This window comes from Scyliorhinus torazame, chromosome 1 (genome assembly GCF_047496885.1).
Source record: "Scyliorhinus torazame isolate Kashiwa2021f chromosome 1, sScyTor2.1, whole genome shotgun sequence".
Classification (NCBI taxonomy): Eukaryota; Metazoa; Chordata; class Chondrichthyes; order Carcharhiniformes; family Scyliorhinidae; genus Scyliorhinus; species Scyliorhinus torazame.
In genome coordinates, this window is record NC_092707.1 from 19,840,575 (window position 1) to 19,859,172 (window position 18,598).

Below are 18,598 nucleotides of genomic sequence, written 5' to 3' on the forward strand. Positions count from 1 at the left end.
TGTCTCGCTGCCGGGGTTCCCGCTGGCGAGTTTCCCGCTGCCGGGGTTCCTGCTGGCGAGTTTCTCGCTGCCGGGGTTCCCGCTGGCGGGTTTCCTGCTGCCGGGGTTCCCGCTGGCGAGTGTCTCGCTGCCGGGGTTCCCACTGCCGAGTTTCTCGCTGCCGGGGTTCCCGCTGGCGAGTTTCCCATTGCCGGGGTTCCCGCTGCCGAGTGTCTCGATGCCGGGGTTCCCGCTGCCGAGTGTCTCGATGCCGGAGTTCCCGCTGGCGAGTGTCTCGCTGCCGGGGTTCCTGCTGCCGAGTTTCTCGCTGCTGGGGTTCCCGCTGGTGAGTGTCTCGCTGCCGGGGTTCCCGCTGCCGTGTTTCTCGTTGCCGGGGTTCCCGCTGGCGAGTGTCTCACTGCCGGGGTTCCCGCTGGTGAGTTTCCCGCTGCCGGGGTTCCTGCTGGCGAGTTTCTCATTGCCGGGGTTCCCGCTGGCGAGTGTCGCGCTGCCAGGGTTCCCGCTGGTGAGTGTCTCACTGCTGGGGTTCCCGCTGGTGAGTGTCTCGCTGCCGGGGTTCCCGCTGCCGTGTTTCTTGCTGCCGGGGTTCCCGCTGCCGAGTTTCTCGTTGCCGGGGTTCCCGCTGGCGAGTGTCGCGCTGCCGGGGTTCCCGCTGGCGAGTGTCTCACTGCCGGGGTTCCCGCTGGCGAGTGTCTCGCTGCCGGGGTCCCGCTGGCGAGTTTCCCGCTGCCGGGGTGCCCGCTGCCGAGTTTCCCACTGCCGGGGTTCCCGCTGGCGAGTGTCTCGTTGCCGGGGTTCCCGCTGTCGAGTGTCTCGCTGCCGGGGTTCCTGCTGGCGAGTTTCTCACTGCCGGGGTTCCCGCTGCCGAGGTTCCCGCTGCCGGGGTTCCCGCTGCCGAGTTTCTCGCTGCTGGGGTTCCCGCTGGCGAGTGTCGCGCTGCCAGGGTTCCCGCTGGCGAGTTTCCCACTGCCGGGGTTCCCGCTGCCGAGTTTCTCGTTGCCGGGGTGCCCGCTGGCGAGTTTCTCGTTGCCGAGGTTCCCGCTGGCGAGTGTCTCGCTGCCGGGGTTCCCGCTGGCGAGTTTCTCGTTGCCGGGGTTCCCGCTGGCGAGTGTCTCGCTGCCGGGGTTCCCGCTGGCGAGTTTTCCGTTGCCGGGGTTCCCGCTGGCGAGTTTCTCACTGCCGGGGTTCCCGCTGGCGAGTGTCTCGCTGCCGGGGTTCCCGCTGGCGAGTTTCTCGCTGCCGGGGTTCCCGCTGGCGAGTGTCTTGCTGCCGGGGTTCCCGCTGCCGAGTGTCTCGTTGCCGGGGTTCCCGCTGGCGGTTGTCTCGCTGCCGGGGTCCCGCTGGCGAGTGTCTCGCTGCCGGGGTTCCCGCTGGCGAGGTTCCCGCTGCCGGGGTTCCCGCTGGCGAGTTTCCCGCTGCCGGGGTTCCCGCTTGCGAGTGTCTCGCTGCCGGGGTTCCCGCTGGCGAGGTTCCCGCTGCCGGGGTTCCCGCTGGCGAGTTTCCTGCTGCCGGGGTTCCCGCTGCCGTGTTTGTCGTTGCCGGGGTTCCCGCTGGTGAGTGTCTCACTGCCGGGGTTCCCGCTGGCGAGTTTCCTGCTGCCGGGGTTCCCGCTGCCGTGTTTCTCGTTGCTGGGGTTCCCGTTGGTGAGTTTCCCGCTGCCGAGTTTCCCGCTGCCGGGGATCCCGCTGGCGAGTTTCCCGCTGCCGGGGTTCCCGCTGGCGGGTTTCCCGCTGCCGGGGTTCCCGCTGCCGAGTTTCTCGTTGCCGGGGTTCCCGCTGGTGAGTTTCCCGCTGCTGGGATTCCCGCTGGCGAGTGTCGCGCTGCCAGGGTTCCCGCTGGCGAGTGTCTCACTGCCGGGGTTCCCGCTGCCGAGTTTCTCGTTGCCGGGGTTCCCGCTGCCGAGTTTCTCGTTGCCGGGGTTCCCGCTGCCGAGTTTCTCGTTGCCGGGGTTCCCGCTGACGAGTGTCGCGCTGCCGGGGTTCCCGCTGGCGAGTTTCTCGCTGCCGGGGTTCCCGCTGCCGAGTTTCTCGCTGCCGGGGTTCCCGCTGGCGAGTTTCTCGTTGCCGGGGTTCCCGCTGGCGAGTGTCTCGCTGCCGGGGTTCCCGCTGCCGAGTTTCTCGTTGCCGGGGTTCCCGCTGGCGAGTTTTCCGTTGCCGGGGTTCCCGCTGGCGAGTTTACCACTGCCGGGGTTCCCGCTGGCGAGTTTGCCGCTGCCGGGGTCCCGCTGGCGAGTTTTCCGTTGCCGGGGTTCCCGCTGGCGAGTTTTCCGCTGCCGGGGTTCCCGCTGGCGCGTTTCCCGCTGCCGGGCTCCCGCCGCCGCTGCGCATTGTGAGGTGTGATCACTCCGGCTCGCCGTCCCCCCGCCCCGCCCCCTGCCCGCTGATTGGGCGCCGGCGGCCGGCACAAGATGGTGGAGATGGCGGGCGGCCGCGGATTTTACTTCAACACCGCGCTGAGCTTGGCCCGCTCCCTGGCCGCGCACACAGCCCCGTCCATCGGCAAGGTTAGTGCCCGGGGGCCGGGGCCGCAAACCAGCCGCGGCTCCTCCGCCCGGCCCGAGCCGGCAGAATCAACCCGGCCTCTGCTGTCTTCCCCATCCCCCCCCCCCCCCACATCTCTTCCCCCCCCCCACATCTCTTCCCCCCCCCCACATCTCTTCCCCCCCCCACATCTCTTCCCCCCCCCACATCTCTTCCCCCCCCCCACATCTCTTCCCCCCCCACATCTCTTCCCCCCCACATCTCTTCCCCCCCCACATCTCTCCCCCCCCACATCTCTCCCCCCCCCAACTCTCCCCCCCCCCCACATCTCCCCCCCCCCCACATCTCTCCCCCCCCCCCACATCTCTCCCCCCCCCCCACATCTCTTCCCCCCCCCCACATCTCTCCCCCCCCCCCACATCTCTCCCCCCCCCCACATCTCTCCCCCCCCCCACATCTCTCCCCCCCCCCACATCTCTTCCCCCCCCCCCACATCTCTCCCCCCCCCCACATCTCTCCCCCCCCCCCACATCTCTCCCCCCCCCCACATCTCTCCCCCCCCCACATCTCTCCCACCCCCACATCTCTCCCCCCCCCCACATCTCTCCCCCCCCCCACATCTCTCTCCCCCCCCCACATCTCTCCCCCCCCCCACATCTCTCCCCCCCCCCCACATCTCTCCCCCCCCCCACATCTCTCCCCCCCCCACATCTCTCCCCCCCCCACATCTCTCCCCCCCCCACATCTCTCCCCCCCCCACATCTCTCCCCCCCCCCCCACATCTCTCCCCCCCCCCCACATCTCTCCCCCCCCCCACATCTCTCCCCCCCCCCACATCTCTCCCCCCCCACATCTCTCCCCCCCCCACATCTCTCCCCCCCCCCCACATCTCTCCCCCCCCCCCCACATCTCTTCCCCCCCCCCACATCTCTCCCCCCCCCCCACATCTCTCCCCCCCCACATCTCTCCCCCCCCCCACATCTCTCCCCCCCCCCACATCTCTCCCCCCCCCCACATCTCTCCCCCCCCCCACATCTCTCCCCCCCCCCACATCTCTTCCCCCCCCCCACATCTCTTCCCCCCCCCCCCACATCTCTCCCCCCCCACATCTCTCCCCCCCCACATCTCTCCCCCCCCCCACATCTCTCCCCCCCCCACATCTCTCCCCCCCCCACATCTCTCCCCCCCCCACATCTCTCCCCCCCCACATCTCTTCCCCCCCCCACATCTCTCCCCCCCCCACATCTCTCCCCCCCCCCACATCTCTCCCCCCCCCCACATCTCTCCCCCCCCCCACATCTCTCCCCCCCCCACATCTCTCCCCCCCCCACATCTCTCCCCCCCCACATCTCTCCCCCCCCCCACATCTCTCCCCCCCCCACATCTCTCCCCCCCCCACATCTCTCCCCCCCCCACATCTCTCCCCCCCCCCACATCTCTCCCCTCCCCCCCCCCCACATCTCTCCCCTCCCCCCCCCACATCTCTCCCCTCCCCCCCCACATCTCTCCCCTCCCCCCCCCCACATCTCTCCCCTCCCCCCCCCCACATCTCTCCCCTCCCCCCCCCCACATCTCTCCCCTCCCCCCCCCCACATCTCCCTCCCCCCCCACCCCACATCTCCCTCCCCCCCCACCCCACATCTCCCTCCCCCCCACCCCACATCTCCCTCCCCCCCACCCCACATCTCCCTCCCCCCCACCCCACATCTCTCTCCTCCCCCCACCCCACATCTCCTCCCCCCCCCACCCCACATCTCCTCCCCCCCCCACCCCACATCTCCCCCACCCCACATCTCCTCCCCCCCACCCCACATCTCCTCCCCCCCCACCCCACATCTCCTCCCCCCCCCACCCCACATCTCCTCCCCCCCCCACCCCACATCTCCTCCCCCCCCCACCCCACATCTCCTCCCCCCCACCCCACATCTCCTCCCCCCCCACCCCACATCTCCCCCCCCCCCCCACCCCACATCTCCTCCCCCCCCCACCCCACATCTCCTCCCCCCCCCACCCCACATCTCCTCCCCCCCCCACCCCACATCTCCTCCCCCCCCCACCCCACATCTCCTCCCCCCCCCACCCCACATCTCTCCCCCCGCCCCCTCCCCTGCTCCTGTGTCTTATGGTCTTTGGATGATGAGGAAGCTGCATTTGTCATTAGTAATCTAATGTTAGTCGGGGCCGCATTGAGGCGCAGTGGTTAGCACTACTGTCTCACGCGCCGAGGACCTGGGTTCGATCCCTGGCCCCGGGACACTGTCCGTTTCCTCCCCAGGTCCCGAAAGACATGCTGTTTGGTAATTTGAACGTTCTGAATTCTTGAATTCTCCCTCTGTGTGCCGGAACAGGCGACTAGGGCTTTTCACTAACTTCAATGCAGTGTTAATGTAAGCCTACTTGTGACAATAAAGATTATTATTAATGGTAAGGTGTTGGGGAAAGTTATGGAACCAAGAGATCTAGGAGTACAGATTCATAGCTCCTTGAAGGTGGAGTCACAGGTGGACAGGGTGGTGAAGAAGGCATCCGGCATGCTTGGTTTCATTGGTCAGAACATTGAATACAGGAGTTGGGTCATCTTGTTGAAGTTGTACAAGACATTAGTAAGACCACACTTGGAATACTGTGCACGGTCCTGATCACCCTATTATAGAAAACTATAATAAACTATAAAGACTGCAGAAAAGCTTTACGAGGATGCTAACGGGACTTGATGGTGTGAGTTATAAGGAGAGGCTGGATCGATTGGGACTTTTTTCTTCCCCTGGAGCATAGGAGGCTTCGGGGTAATCTTGCAGAGGTCTATAAAATAATGACGGCCACAGATAAGGTAGATAGTCAACATTTTTGTCCCAAAGGTAGGGGAGTCTAAAACTAGAGGGCATCGGTTTAAGGGGAGAGATACAAAAGGGTCCAGAGGGGTAATTTCTTCACACACAGGGTGGTGAGTGTCTGGAATGAGCTGCCAGAGGCAGTAGTCGAGGTGGGTACAATTTTGTGTTTTAAAAAGTATTTAGACAGTTGTATGGGAAAGATGGGTATTGAGGGATATGGGCCAAATGCAGGCAATTGGGACTAGCTTAGTGGTAAAACCTGGGCGGCATGGACAAGCTGGGCCGAAGGGCCTGTTTCCATGCTGTGAATTTCTATGAGTATTTTAGATTAGATTTCTCACTGCCTGCCTTTCCCTTTCTCAGCCTCTCCCTCCTTTAAGATGCTCCTGAAAACCTACTTCTAAGACCAAACCTTTGTCTCTCCCGATTTCTCCTTACATGGCCGTGCCAGCTTTTGTTTGACAACCCCTCTGAAGAACTTTGGGGCATTTTGCTACATTAAAGATGCTATATAAATACAAGATGTTATTTGCAGCGATTCATCCCATTGCACAGAGTGATCCATTTACAGATTAGCTACTTGCGACAATAGTGCCAGTTGGGAGTATCTGTGTTCTTGATTTCTTACGTTGTGTCTGATAAAACCTTGGACACAACATTATTGCTGTCTTCAGAAAATCATCTGTTTAGTCAATGACTCCATTTGGAAAGTTAGTTGCAAAGTTAGAAGATTGTGATGAATGCAAGGGAAACAATATTTACTGTATGAACTGATTGTAACAAGAATAATTATTTGCCCATTTTTACTGAAGTAATCCTACTTATAATAAACGATTCTTTAAAACATTTTTTTTTTTTTAATCCACCCTCCCTGCGACGAACAGCTCTTCAAACCCGGTCACAAATATTCCCCACCTTTCCTCAAACCCCCCTACTGAGCCCCTTAACTCATATTTTATCTTCTCTAACCGCATACAGGACACCTAACCATGCTGCTACCCTTGGTGGCGATGCCGACCGCCACTCCAGCAAAAGTCGTCGCCGTGCAATCAGAGAGGCGAAGGCCAAGACATCGGCCTTCCTCCTCTCCTTGAACTCCAGCTGTTCTGAAACCCCAAATATCGCCACCAAAGAGCCCCCAGGCCACACCTCTCACACTCATCTGCTGCCCCCTGAACGAGCCCACTCAATCTCGCCCGAGTCATATGCACCCTGTGTACCACCTTAAACTGTATCAGGCTCATCCTTGCACAAGAGGAGGTCCCGTTTACTCTTCGCAGTGCCTCACTCCATTCTCTCCAATTGATCTCCATTCCCAACTCCGCTTCCCATTTCACCTTGATCTTCACCAGCCGCTCGCCTCCCTGCTCCCCCAGCCACTTATACATATCCCCAATTCTTCCCTCCCTTTCCACATCCGGAAGCAGCAATCACTCCAGCAGGGTGAATCCCGGCAATCTAGGGAATCCCTTCCAGACCTTTCGTGCAAAGTCCCTAACCTGTATATACCTGAACTCACTACCCCTCTCTACCCTCTCCCTTAGCTCCTCCAGACTGGCAAACCCTTCCTCCAAATACAAATCCCTCACCTTGACCAGCCCCACTTCCCTCCACCTCCTGTATACACTATCCTTCCCCCCCCGGCTCAAATCCATGATTCTCGCAGAGCGGCGTTAGAACCAACATCCCTTCCACCCCAAAATGCCGCCTCAGCTGATTCCATATCTTCACCGTGGACTGCACCACTGGGCTACCTGAATACCTACTCGGAGCCATTGGCAATTCTGCCGTCACCATAGCCCTCAAACTAGACCCCTTACAAGATTCCGCCTCCATTCTAACCCACTCTACTCCTTCTCACCACCGCCGCTCCTTGTCCACATTCGCCGACCAACAATAATGAAGCAAGTTTGGCAACGCCAACCCCCCCTGCTGCCTCTGCCTCTGTAGCAGGGTCCTCCCCACCCTCGGCACCTTCCCCGCCCATACAAAGTCAGAGGTGATTGTGTCCACTTTCCGAAAAAAAGGCCTTTGGTATAAAGATCGGGAGAGCCTGAACGATAAACAAGAACCTCGGCAGAATATTCATTTTCACCACATGGACCCTCCCCGCCAACGTTAAGTGCAGTGTATCCCACCTCTTAATATCTTCCCTGGCCTCCTCCACCAGCGTTGTTAAGTTCCATTTATGGAGCCCCGTCCATTCCCTCGCTACCTGAATCCCCAAGTACCTAAACCTATCCCTCGCTACCATAATGGCATCCTCCCCTAAATTAGCCCGCTGTGCCAGCTCATTCACCGAGAATACCTCGCTTTTCCTTACATTCAGCTTGTATCCCGAGAACCCTCAAACCTCCCCAACAGGCCCATAATCCTTCCCATACTCTCCAACGGATCCGAAACATACCAGCCTCCCCGAACAGGCGCCGGAATGTGGCGACTAGGGGCTTTCCACAGTTACTTCATTTGAAGCCTATTTGTGACAAGCGATTTTCATTTAATTTCATTTTCAAGAGGCCATTGGCATAGAGCGACATCCGATGCTCCCTCTGTCCCGTGATTATCCCCTGCCACTCTGCCAACCCCCTGAGAGCCATCGCCAATGGCTCTATGGCCAGCGCGAACAGCAGCGGCAACAGCGGGCACCCCTGCCTCGTACTCCTGTGTAAGCCAAAGCTTTGTGAGCTCATATCATTCGTCCTCACCCACGCTCTTGGCACCACATCCAGCAACCGCACCCATGCCACAAATCTCGGCCCAGGCGCAAACCTTCCCAAAACTTCGAACAAGTACCACCACTCCACCCGATCAAATGCTTTCTCCGCGTCCATGGATATCACCGCCTCCGGTACCAGAGCTCTCGATGGATTCATCACCACATTCAACAGCCGTCTTATATTACTCGCGAGCTGCCTGCCCTTCACGAAGCCTGTTTGATCTTCTGCAACCACCCCCGGGACACAAGCCTCCATCCTCCCCGCCAACAATTTAGCCAATACTTTCACATCCGTGTTCAATTGTGATATGGGTCTATACGACCCACATTCCACCGGACCCTTCCCTTTTTTGGGGATTAGTGTGATAACTGCCTGCTTCATCGTCTCCGGCAACTCCTCCTTCTCCAGTGCTTCATTAAACGCCCCCAACAGATGTGCCAGGTCTGCCGCAAATTCCTTATAAAATTCTGCCAGGTACCCATCCGGCCCAGGGGCCTTCCCCGACTTCATACTTCTGATACTATCCAGTACCTCCCTCAGCTCCAGGGGCTCCTCCAACGCCTGCCTCTTTGCTTCCTCCACCTGGGGAAATTCCAGCTCATCCAGAAACCACCTCATGTCCCCCTCCTCTCCTCCTGGGTCGGCCTCATAAAGTCCTTGGTAATACTCTCTAAATGCCTCATTTATCTTCCATGGCTCTGTCACCACAGCCCCAGCCCGGATCTTCACTATTTCCCTGGATGCAGCCTGCCTCCGCAGCTGGTATGCCAGCATGTGGCTTGCCTTCTCCCCATACTTGTATTGCACCCCTCTTGCCCTACACAGTTGCCCTACTGCCCTCCCCGATGTCAGCCTGTCAAATTGCCCCTGCAACTTTTTCCTCCTCGCCAATCCCTCCACGATGGGCACCCTCTAATATTCCCTGTCCAGCTCCACTATCTCACTCACTAGACGGTCATGTTCCGCCCTCCTTTCCTTATTCGCATGAACCGTAAATGAGATAATTTCTCCCCAGACCACTGCCTTCAGTGCTTCCCAAAAAATGCCTGCCGACACCTCCCCATTCTGATTGAACTCCACATCAGGTGCCAACCGCACCTTATCACAAAAACCTCCATCCGCCAACAGCCCCGAGTCAAACCTCCACCCTGGCCTCTGCTCTCGTCCCATACTGAACCGAATACCCAACCAGTGGGGTGCCTGGTCCGAGATAACTAACCCCGCATACACTGCCCCCTCCACCCCAACCAAAATCTCCCGACTCACTACAAAGTAATCAATCCTCGAATACACCTTATGGACGTGTGAAAAGAAGGAATAATCCCTTCCCCCTGGGTTCTGAAAGTGCCATGGATCCACCATACCCATCCTCTCCATAAACCCCCCCCACCCCCAAGCTCCCTTGCCATTCGTACCCTACCCATCGACCTGGGGCTCGATCTATCCACCCTCGGCTCCAGGACACAGTTAAAATCTCCTCCCATGATCAACTGGTACGTGGCCAAATCCGGGATTGCTGCCAGCAACCCCCTCATAAAACCCACATTTTATCAATTTGGGGCATACACATTTACCAAGACTACCGGTGCCTCTTCCAATACCCCACTCACAATCACATATCTCCCACCCGGATCCCTCACCTCCTTCGCACTCACGAGTCCCATTTTTTTGCTCATTAAAATCGCCACACCCCTCGATTTCAAATCAAACCCCGAGTGAAAAATCTGCCCAACCCACCCCTTCCTTAACCTAACCTGGTCCTTCACACAGAGGAGTGTCTCCTGCAAAAAGACAACCTCCGCTTTCAAGCTCCTGAAGTGCGAGAACACCCGCAACCTTTTAACCGGCCCATTCAGTCCCAGGACGTTACCACCCTTACCGGAGGCTTGCGTCTCCAATCTCCTTTACCGTCTGTCATCTTCCCCACTTAACTCCTGCCCCACTCTGTACCTAGCCCATCCCAGATGGCCCCTTTCTTCACCCTTGACCATGTCATCTCTCACCCCCTGCCGCGTCGCAGAACCCCCCCCCCCACTTTTCCCCTTCCCCTTCTTCCCCCTCCCCCACTTCCCCTTTCCCCCCTCCTCTGGCCACCCCTCTTGGCCTTCTCCCCCACTACCTCACTGCCGTTCACCAGCATAACCTGGTAAAACACCAGCATAACCTGGTAGCGCGGCTGCCCCGGCCCAAAGGCACATCCTAATGGCCCCCCCCCCCCCCCCACTCCTCAGCTCAAAAAAGAAGGCCTCCTGCTGGCCTTGCCCACGCCCACCCAAACAAGGACTTCTCCTGAACTCCAGATAGCTTTCTCCAAAAGCAAACCAGCAGATGTTAAACACAAACAGTCCCATAAAACAGGATATGGGATGGGAACATCCATCCCCACATAAAATTTTCACCCCTACAACTCCTTACAATCTCAACACTGAACCCCCCCCCCCCCCAAAAAAAGGGGAAAATCCCCCAATCCCTAGACCCACTTCAAACATGCTCCCGACCATTACATAGTGTCAGCACCCCGGTTCCCAAGCATTGTCCACTCAGTTCTCCCCCAGTTTATGCTCCTTAATTAAGTCTTCGGCTGCTTCTGGAGTCTCGAAATAATACTCCCGGCCTCCGAACATCACCCATAATTTTGCCGGGTAGAACACCCCAAACCTGATCTGCCACCGGTACAGCACTGCCTTGGCCTTGTTGAAACCTGCCTGCCATTTTGCCGACTCGGCTGAGATGTCCTGATGAATCCCTCCCCAGTCGCAGCTACGCTTCTCCCTGGCCCATCGTAGAATTTTCCCTTTCTCCACAAATTTATGGAGTCTCACGATCACCGCCTGCGGCGGCTCCCCAGCTCTAGGCTTTTGCCTCAGAGTCCTATGCGCTCGGTCTACTTCAGGTGCCTTATCAAGCACCCCTTCTGCCACCAGTCCCGCCAGCATCCTCGAGACGTACCTCGTGGCACTCACACCTTCCACACCTTCAGGCAGGCCCACCATTCGCAGGTTCTGCTTTCTCGAGACATTCTCCTCCTCCATCTTTGCCCTCAGCGTTTTACAAAGGTCTCCTAGGAGCCCCAGCTCCGCCTCCAGAGCCACCACACGATCGCTGTGGTCCAAGATCACCCCTTCAATTTCCCCGATCTGTGACCCCTGCACCTCCAAACACCTCTCCATCCGCTCCAAAGTACTCTTCAGGGTTGCCACAGCTTCTGCAATGGCCTTTGCATGGTCCTCAAACATTTCTTTCTTCTGTTTATGGAATTCCTCCTCGATAAAAGTCATCAATTCCTGTATCTGGGGCCTTACAACTTGCCCCTCCCGCGCCTGCATGCTGGAAGAGACGAGACTATTTCAACTTTCCAGCCAAACCTCTCACTGTTTTCTGCCGGTTCCGGTGATCAGAGGACGTACCATTCCAGGGGTAAACTACTCCTCTAATATTCACCTACGCCTTTTCATCAAAATTCCACCCGGATCTGGGTAAAAAGAGCCCTTTTCAGTGACTGAACAGGAACAGCCCTTTATGTGACCAATCACTCCATGATCACAAGCGGAAGTATAATAAAAGATTCTGAACAATTATTGGCTTTCCCATTTTTATACAATTTCCCTCATGTCACTGAAACAAGGCCATTGTGTTTTTGAGTTGCCTACAGCAGTGGGCAACAATAATTAGAAAATAATTGTCAGTCTAAGATGAGGTAGGATGATTATTCTATAAGACAGATCGACTGTACAGTGTAATTGCAGGTGCATTATGCACCTGACATTAAATAAATAAAACACTTGTTGCAGTTAGTCTTTCTTCAATGGGCAGCATGGTGGCGCAGTGGCTAGCTCTGCTGCCTACATCGCTGAGGACCCGGGTTCAAATCCCGGCCTTGGGTCACTGTCTGTGTGGAGTTTGCACATTCTCCCCGTGTCTCAGTGGGTTTCACCCCCACAACCCAAAGATGTGCAGGACAGATGGATTGGCCACGCTAAATTGCCCCTTAATTGGAAAAATAATTGGGTGCTCTAAATTTAAATTACAAAAAACCCAAAGTGATTTGTTTATGTCATAATAAACAAAAAGGCGATAGAATTCAAAAACTGTATTGATATATAAATATACCAAAGCTATAGGATGGCACGGTAGCACAGTGGTTAGCACTTGCTTTGCAGCGCCAGGGACCTGGGTTCGATTCCTGGCTTGGGTCACTGTGCAGAGCCCGCACGTTCTCCCCGTGTCTGCGTGGGTTTCCTCCGGGTGCTCCAGTTTTCGTCCCACATGTCCCGAAAGACGTGTTGTTAGGTGAATTGGGTATTCGGAATTCTCCCTCTGTGTACCTGAACAGGTGCCGGAGTGTGACGATAAGGGGCTTTTCACGGTAACTTCATTGCAGTGTTCATGTAAGCCTACTTGTGACACTAATAAATTAAACAATTATTGTAGGATTGATATGTTGTTAAAAATCTTGTGTCAGAATATTGGGTATGAATTGGAAAATAAACAAAACCATGACTTTGTACTCAAGATTTACACATCACGTTCAGTAATTTCACTTATATTAGTGCCTTATTAGGTAGTTTCCCAGTTTATTTTCATAAAATGTACACTGCAGAAGGAGGCCATTCGGCCCATCAAGTCTGCACCAGCTCTTGGAAAGAGCACCCTCCCCATGCCCACACCTCCACCCTATCCCCATAACCCAGTAACCCCACCCAGCACTAAGGGCAATTTTGCATGGCCAATCCACTTAACCTGCACATCTTTGGACTGTGGGAGGAAACCCGAGCACCTGGAGGAAACCCACGCACACACGGGGAGAATGTGCAGACTCCGCACAGACAGTGACCCAGCAGGGAATCGAACCTGGGACCCTGGAACTGTGATGCTAACCACTGTGCTACCGTGCCGTCCCCTTGATGGAATAATTATAACTGATGACGCATCTTATACATGCATCATAAACATATAGAATCTTACAGTACAGAAAGAGACTTTTTATTTCTTCCATTGAGTCTATGCCGGGTTTTTAAAAGACCCATCCGGCCCTGAAAAAAAGTTTATTTTTTCCCCTCAAGTATTTATCCAATCCCTTCAGAAAGATCCTGGGTGGGAATATCTGCTGCTCAGCTGGGCTCATCCGTCTGGTCGCGAGCGTTGAACTTGGACTTGCTTCTGGTGTTGCTGCAATTGGAGATGGCCGTGACCGGGGCGCCAGGTCCAAGAGAGGACGAACATATGGCAAACTCTTCTTCCAGGGGCTGGATTAGCTCATTGGGCTAAATCGCTGGCTTTTAAAGCAGACCAAGGCAGGCCAGCAGCACGGTTCAATTCCCGTACCAGCCTCCCCGAACAGGTGCCGGAATGTGGCGACTAGGGGCTTTTCACAGTAACTTCATTGAAGCCTACTCGTGACAAGGGATTTTCATTTCATTCATTCATTACATTTGGAGGTTTTCGCGCTCTTTTGGGTGGTCCTTCAGTTTGGGCCCCAATAATTGGTCACTCTGTTCGATTCCTAACCAATAAGTGGGCGGGGATCTGGATGGCTGGGCGTGTCCCAAGCGGTCACTGACCCCGTTTACGTTTCCCTTGAACAGAAAGTGGCGCCGAAATGTCTCGGACTGTACCGGTCGCTCGAGTATCAGTCCTTTGTTTTGGTGTAGATGGGCCATCAAATGCTAATCGGCCCCATTAAAATGCTAATTGGTTGGAGTTTCGATACCGTCTGGACTTCTCGCTTACAAATATGCATTTCAGGCTCTGAGCCTGCCTGAGTCTTGCCTTGTCCATTTTACCCGCTAGGCTTTGCGGGTTTCTCTGTACCTAGTTGTAAGTGGCCATCCCGGATGGCTACACACTACTCTTCCTGCCAGTGCATTTCAGATCATTTCGGCATGCTGCATGAAAAATGTCACCTCCCAGATTTTTGTTTCAGATTTGAGAAAAATGCAAGGATATCTTGGACATGAGCTTGTTCGGTATTTTCTTTGTTGCTTGATGCTCCTCGATGAGACAGATGAACTTGAATTAGTGTATTTTGTTTCTTGCAGGTAGAAAAGTTATTATGTATGTCTCCCGTGGATTTTCATGGCATTTTTCAGCTGGATGAACGGCGCAGAGATGCAGTAATTGCTCTGGGAGTTTTTCTGACGGAGTCAAATCTGCAGGTAAGAAATTTTTGTACCGTAAGTATCTTGGTGAGAGGGCGGCACGGTGGCGCAGTGCTTAGCACTACTGCCTACGGTGCCGACGACCCAGGTTCGATCCCGGCCCTGGGTCACTGTCCGTGTGGAGTTTGCACATTCTCCCCGTGTCTGCGTGGGTTTTGCCCCCATAACCAAAAGGTGGATTGGCCGCAGTAAATTGCCCCTTAATTGGAAAAAAAATTGGATTCTTTAAATTTATATTAAAAAAAAGTAAGTGTCTTGGTATCTCCTGGAGTTTGAATGTTGATATCTGGATGATGAGTGCTGAAGGAGCTAGAGCATTTTGAAGGATCGATTTGACCAAAGTCTTGAATATATCTTTTTCCCAGAATCTGTTTCATTATTGTTGTCTCTTGTCTTTGCCTCACTACCTGAAAAGCCCTTGAGACATGGCACCTCCTGCCACTGTTGAACTGGTGCTTAGGTTTGTCAATCAACAAGGAATTTAAAAAAATATATTTTTCACATACGTTCTGTAGAAATGTCTGTTATTTAAAAAAAAAAAAAATTTGACCACCCAAATCATTTTTCCCAATTAAGGGGCAATTTAGCGTGGCCGATCCACCTACCCTGCACATCTTTTTGGGTTGTGGGGATCAAACCCATGCAAACACGGGGAGAATGTGCAAACTCCACACGGACAGTGGCCCAGAGCCGGGATCGAACCTGGGTCCTCGGCGCCGTGAGGCAGCAGCACTAACCACTGCACCACCGTGCTGCCCTTGTGTCTCTGTTGTTTGTTGTGCACAAGTTGTGTTCCTCCCAGAAAAACATTCCAAAAGAAATTTAAAAATAGTTGAGAAGTGACCCATTGATGAATAGAACAAGTTGATGGAATATAACATAGGGACCAGAATTGGACAGGCTTTGTGACAGCTGACACAGGAAAACTGAATGCAATACTGAAAACTGCTTCAGAAAGGTTGACGTAGCAGTTTCGTAATGGTAAATACTAATTGGAACAAGTGACTCCACCGAAAGTAAGAACAGAAAGTTGTGAGCTGAGCAATGTTCAATCTTATATTTGAGTGTGTGCCATTTTTTTGTGAACCTTACGGCTGTCACATTATAATATTTTTGCTTGTACAAGCCATTTTTGTATCTGATCCTTTCAGATTAATTTTGTACAATGGCAGCAGGGTTTGCATGGTACATGTTGCCAGTTGTACTTGATTGACTTGGCTAACCCCGAAACTATATGCAATTCTCTGATGCACCCTGACCCTCTATTGTTTTTGACTGAAGCTGAGGTTTTTCACCCCTCATGCATATTGCACAATCTCAAACGACACTCAGCTCATCCCTTGGCTCCCAAGCTAACTGAATCCAGAATTCCAACTTTGATCTTGCTGTAGAGGGAAAAGAAATGCTAAAATTGTACATCTTTTTCAGGAAGTCTTTGGCATGTGTACACTTTTTGTCTGGACATGCTTCCATGCACTGTCAGCCATTTTGTTGCCTGTAAATTATATTTCCACATTAGAACCGTACAACGCAGAAAGAAACCAATTGACCCAACTATATCTTTGTTGGAACAAAGTAAAAGTCATCTGCTCCCACTTTATTGCCATGTGTCTTCCTTTGATATGAATATTGACCCAGTTTTCTCCTTGGAAGATGCCACACTGACTGCCTCAGCCCCTCTGGCAAACCATTCCACATCCCAGAAACCATCTGCATAAATAAATGTTCACTGAAGTTTCCCCTCACTCTGTTAGTGACCATTTCCATGTTGTAACCTCTTGTGACTTGACTCCAAAACTAATAGCCTTTTTCCTTCCATCAAAACCTTTCAAAAAGAAAAAGACTGTTCGGAGTTTACTCTTCGCCTTCTCTGACTCAGTGGAAATCACCTCATTGTTGCAATTCTCCTCATAACTATTGTTTCTCGCCCCTGACATCATTCAGTTGAATCCTTCCGTGGCTTTAATGCCCTTTCAATAATGGGGTGCCAAAAACTGTTGGGCCACACCCTTCAATGTATTCCTCATGAGTGCTTAGTTGCATTATACTCCCAAAATCTGATCTCACCTGTGCCCATATTAAATTGCCTCCCCATTTCACTGACCCATGTGAAGTCTTAACGGGCGGCACACGTTGGCACAGTGGTTAGCACTGCTGTCTCACAGCTCCAAGGTCCCGGGTTCAATTCCGGCCTCGGTTGACTGTGTGGAGTTTGCACTTTCTCCCTGTGTCTGCGTGAGTTTCCTCCGGGTTCCTTTCACAGTCCAAAGATGTGCAAGTTAGGTGGATTGGCCATGCTAAATTATGTGTCCAAAAGGTTAGGTGGGGTTACTCGGTTACGGGAACAGGGTGGAGGCATGGGCTTAAGTAGAGTGCTCTTTCCAAGGGCCAGTGCAGACCCGATGGGCCAAATGGCCTCCTTCTGCACTGTAGATTCTATGATTCTTTCACTATCACCTTTAAGCCTTGCTAAATCTTCAGCTTTAAATTCAGTACTGTCAACTCATAAACTGATTGGATTTAGACAAATGTAACCAATTTGTTAATTTTTCATAGCATAAAGAAACAGTGGTCCCTTACCTGCTCCGGCTTCTTAAGGGATTACCCAAAGTCCAATGGATTGAAGACAGCTCAGGGAAGAAAAGCCGAGGTAATGTCATCTCATTTGTGTTCTCTGTTCTTCTTGATTTGCTTACTGCAGATGGAGGCGCATGAAGCAGTTGAAGCACACGCTTAAATGTCTGTTTCCATAGCTAGTTTTGTCCGAAAAGGGTCGCTAGTTTATCGGGCGAGGCTGTAGGTTGAATGGCACCACTCCACGTCAAGCATGGTTGACCAGGATACACTGCCATCCTTACTGCCGGCCATAGGTGTTGTGGAAGGATTTACAGGCTGATTGATATAAACCTGTTTTGCCACATTATGAATGCACCTTCAACGACCATCACGTCCCAAAGTGGGACTCGAAGCTGGAGTTTCTGGTTCAGACGCAGGGATGCTACCCACTGTGCCACAAGACCATGTGTTGTCTGTTGCAATTGGCAAAATTCGGTGACACCTTCCACGTTTTGATTATTATGTATCGTAGTCCTGCCCTGAATTTGTATTCATAACGATCTTGAAGTCGGGCTAACTCATATTCCTCTTTTCAATTGTTTGCTCAATGGTATTGTTGAAATGTTGTAGGTAATGAGGTGAAGATTTCAGAATGGTTCTAAATATTGGCAATACTTCAAATTAAGTACAAATTAATCAGCATGGAGCTGTACATGACTGTATCAAGCTGTATCAAGACTTTAGTCAAAATAGAGTTAGAGAGGGGCAGTACGGTGGCGCAGTGGTTAGCACTACTTCCTCACGGCGCCGAAGTCCCAGGTTCGATCCCGGCCCTGGGTCACTTGTGGAGTTTGTATATTCTCCCCGCGTTTGCATGGGTTTCGCCCCCACAACGTGGGCAGCACGGTAGCATAGTGGTTAGCGCAATTGCTTCACAGCTCCAGGGTCCCAGGTTCGATTCCCAGCTTGAGTCACTGTCTGCGCGGAGTCTGCACCTTCTCCTCGTGTGTGCGTGGGTTCCCTCCGGGTGCTCCGGTTTCCTCCCACATTCCAAAGATGTGCAGGTTAGGTAGATTGGCCATGATAAATTGCCCTTAGTGTTGGGTGGGGTTACTGGGTTATGGGGATAGGGTGGAGGTGTGGGCTTCGATAGGGTGCTCTTTCCAAGAGCCGGTGCAGACTCGATGGGCCGAATGGCCTCCTGCACTGTAACTTCTATGAAACTATGAAACCCAAAGATGTGCAGGGCAGGATGATTGGCCATGCTAAATTGCTGTTAATTGGAAAAAATGAATTGGGTACTCTAAAATTATTTTTTTTTAAAATAGGGCTAGTGACCATGAGAAATTGAGCCATGGCGTGCGCATGTAATTGGATACCCAACCTAAGGTCATAGAGTTTTTGTGTTTGTATTTCCATTCATTATAAATAGCTCCTACACAATGGAAAATGCTTCTCTAAATTTGTAATTGCACCTTCTCCACCCACAGTGAAGGTGCTGCAGTGCTTATGGGTTTCCCCAGACTATCTTGGTCACTGGTAGCAGCCCACAAATTACAGGGCTTATTGAATTGTTTTTCACAATTTGCCATGCTGGCATGTGAACGCGTTCTCTGGGCTGATACTCGTAACCATAGGATTACCAAATCCTTCTGGAATATATGATGAAAATGGTTGAGAAAATGCGTGTGCAGGTGCCAGATATTTTAAAATACTGTAATGTTCTTGTCTGCACACTTTCCACAGATGTAGATATTCTAGTTGATGTTAAAAACAGACAGACGGAAAATCTGCCTGGTGGTGCTCTCCTTCAATGGAAGAACAGCATTGGTCCTGGTATTGCTCTGTGAGGC

At 53.6% G+C, this 18,598-nt stretch overlaps 1 protein-coding gene across 1 annotated transcript in view; it reads left to right on the forward strand.

The window, feature by feature from the left end:
* Window positions 1–2,393: 2,393 nt before the first annotated feature.
* Window positions 2,394–18,598, forward strand: part of pi4kab (phosphatidylinositol 4-kinase, catalytic, alpha b) — a 345,324-nt gene continuing 329,119 nt past the window's right edge. Inside the window, exons 1-3 of the mRNA XM_072473986.1 lie at window positions 2,394–2,503; window positions 14,070–14,186; window positions 16,746–16,839. Coding sequence (XP_072330087.1) covers window positions 2,408–2,503; window positions 14,070–14,186; window positions 16,746–16,839 — 307 coding nt within the window. The 5' untranslated portion in view covers window positions 2,394–2,407. The remainder of the gene's footprint in view (window positions 2,504–14,069; window positions 14,187–16,745; window positions 16,840–18,598) is intronic.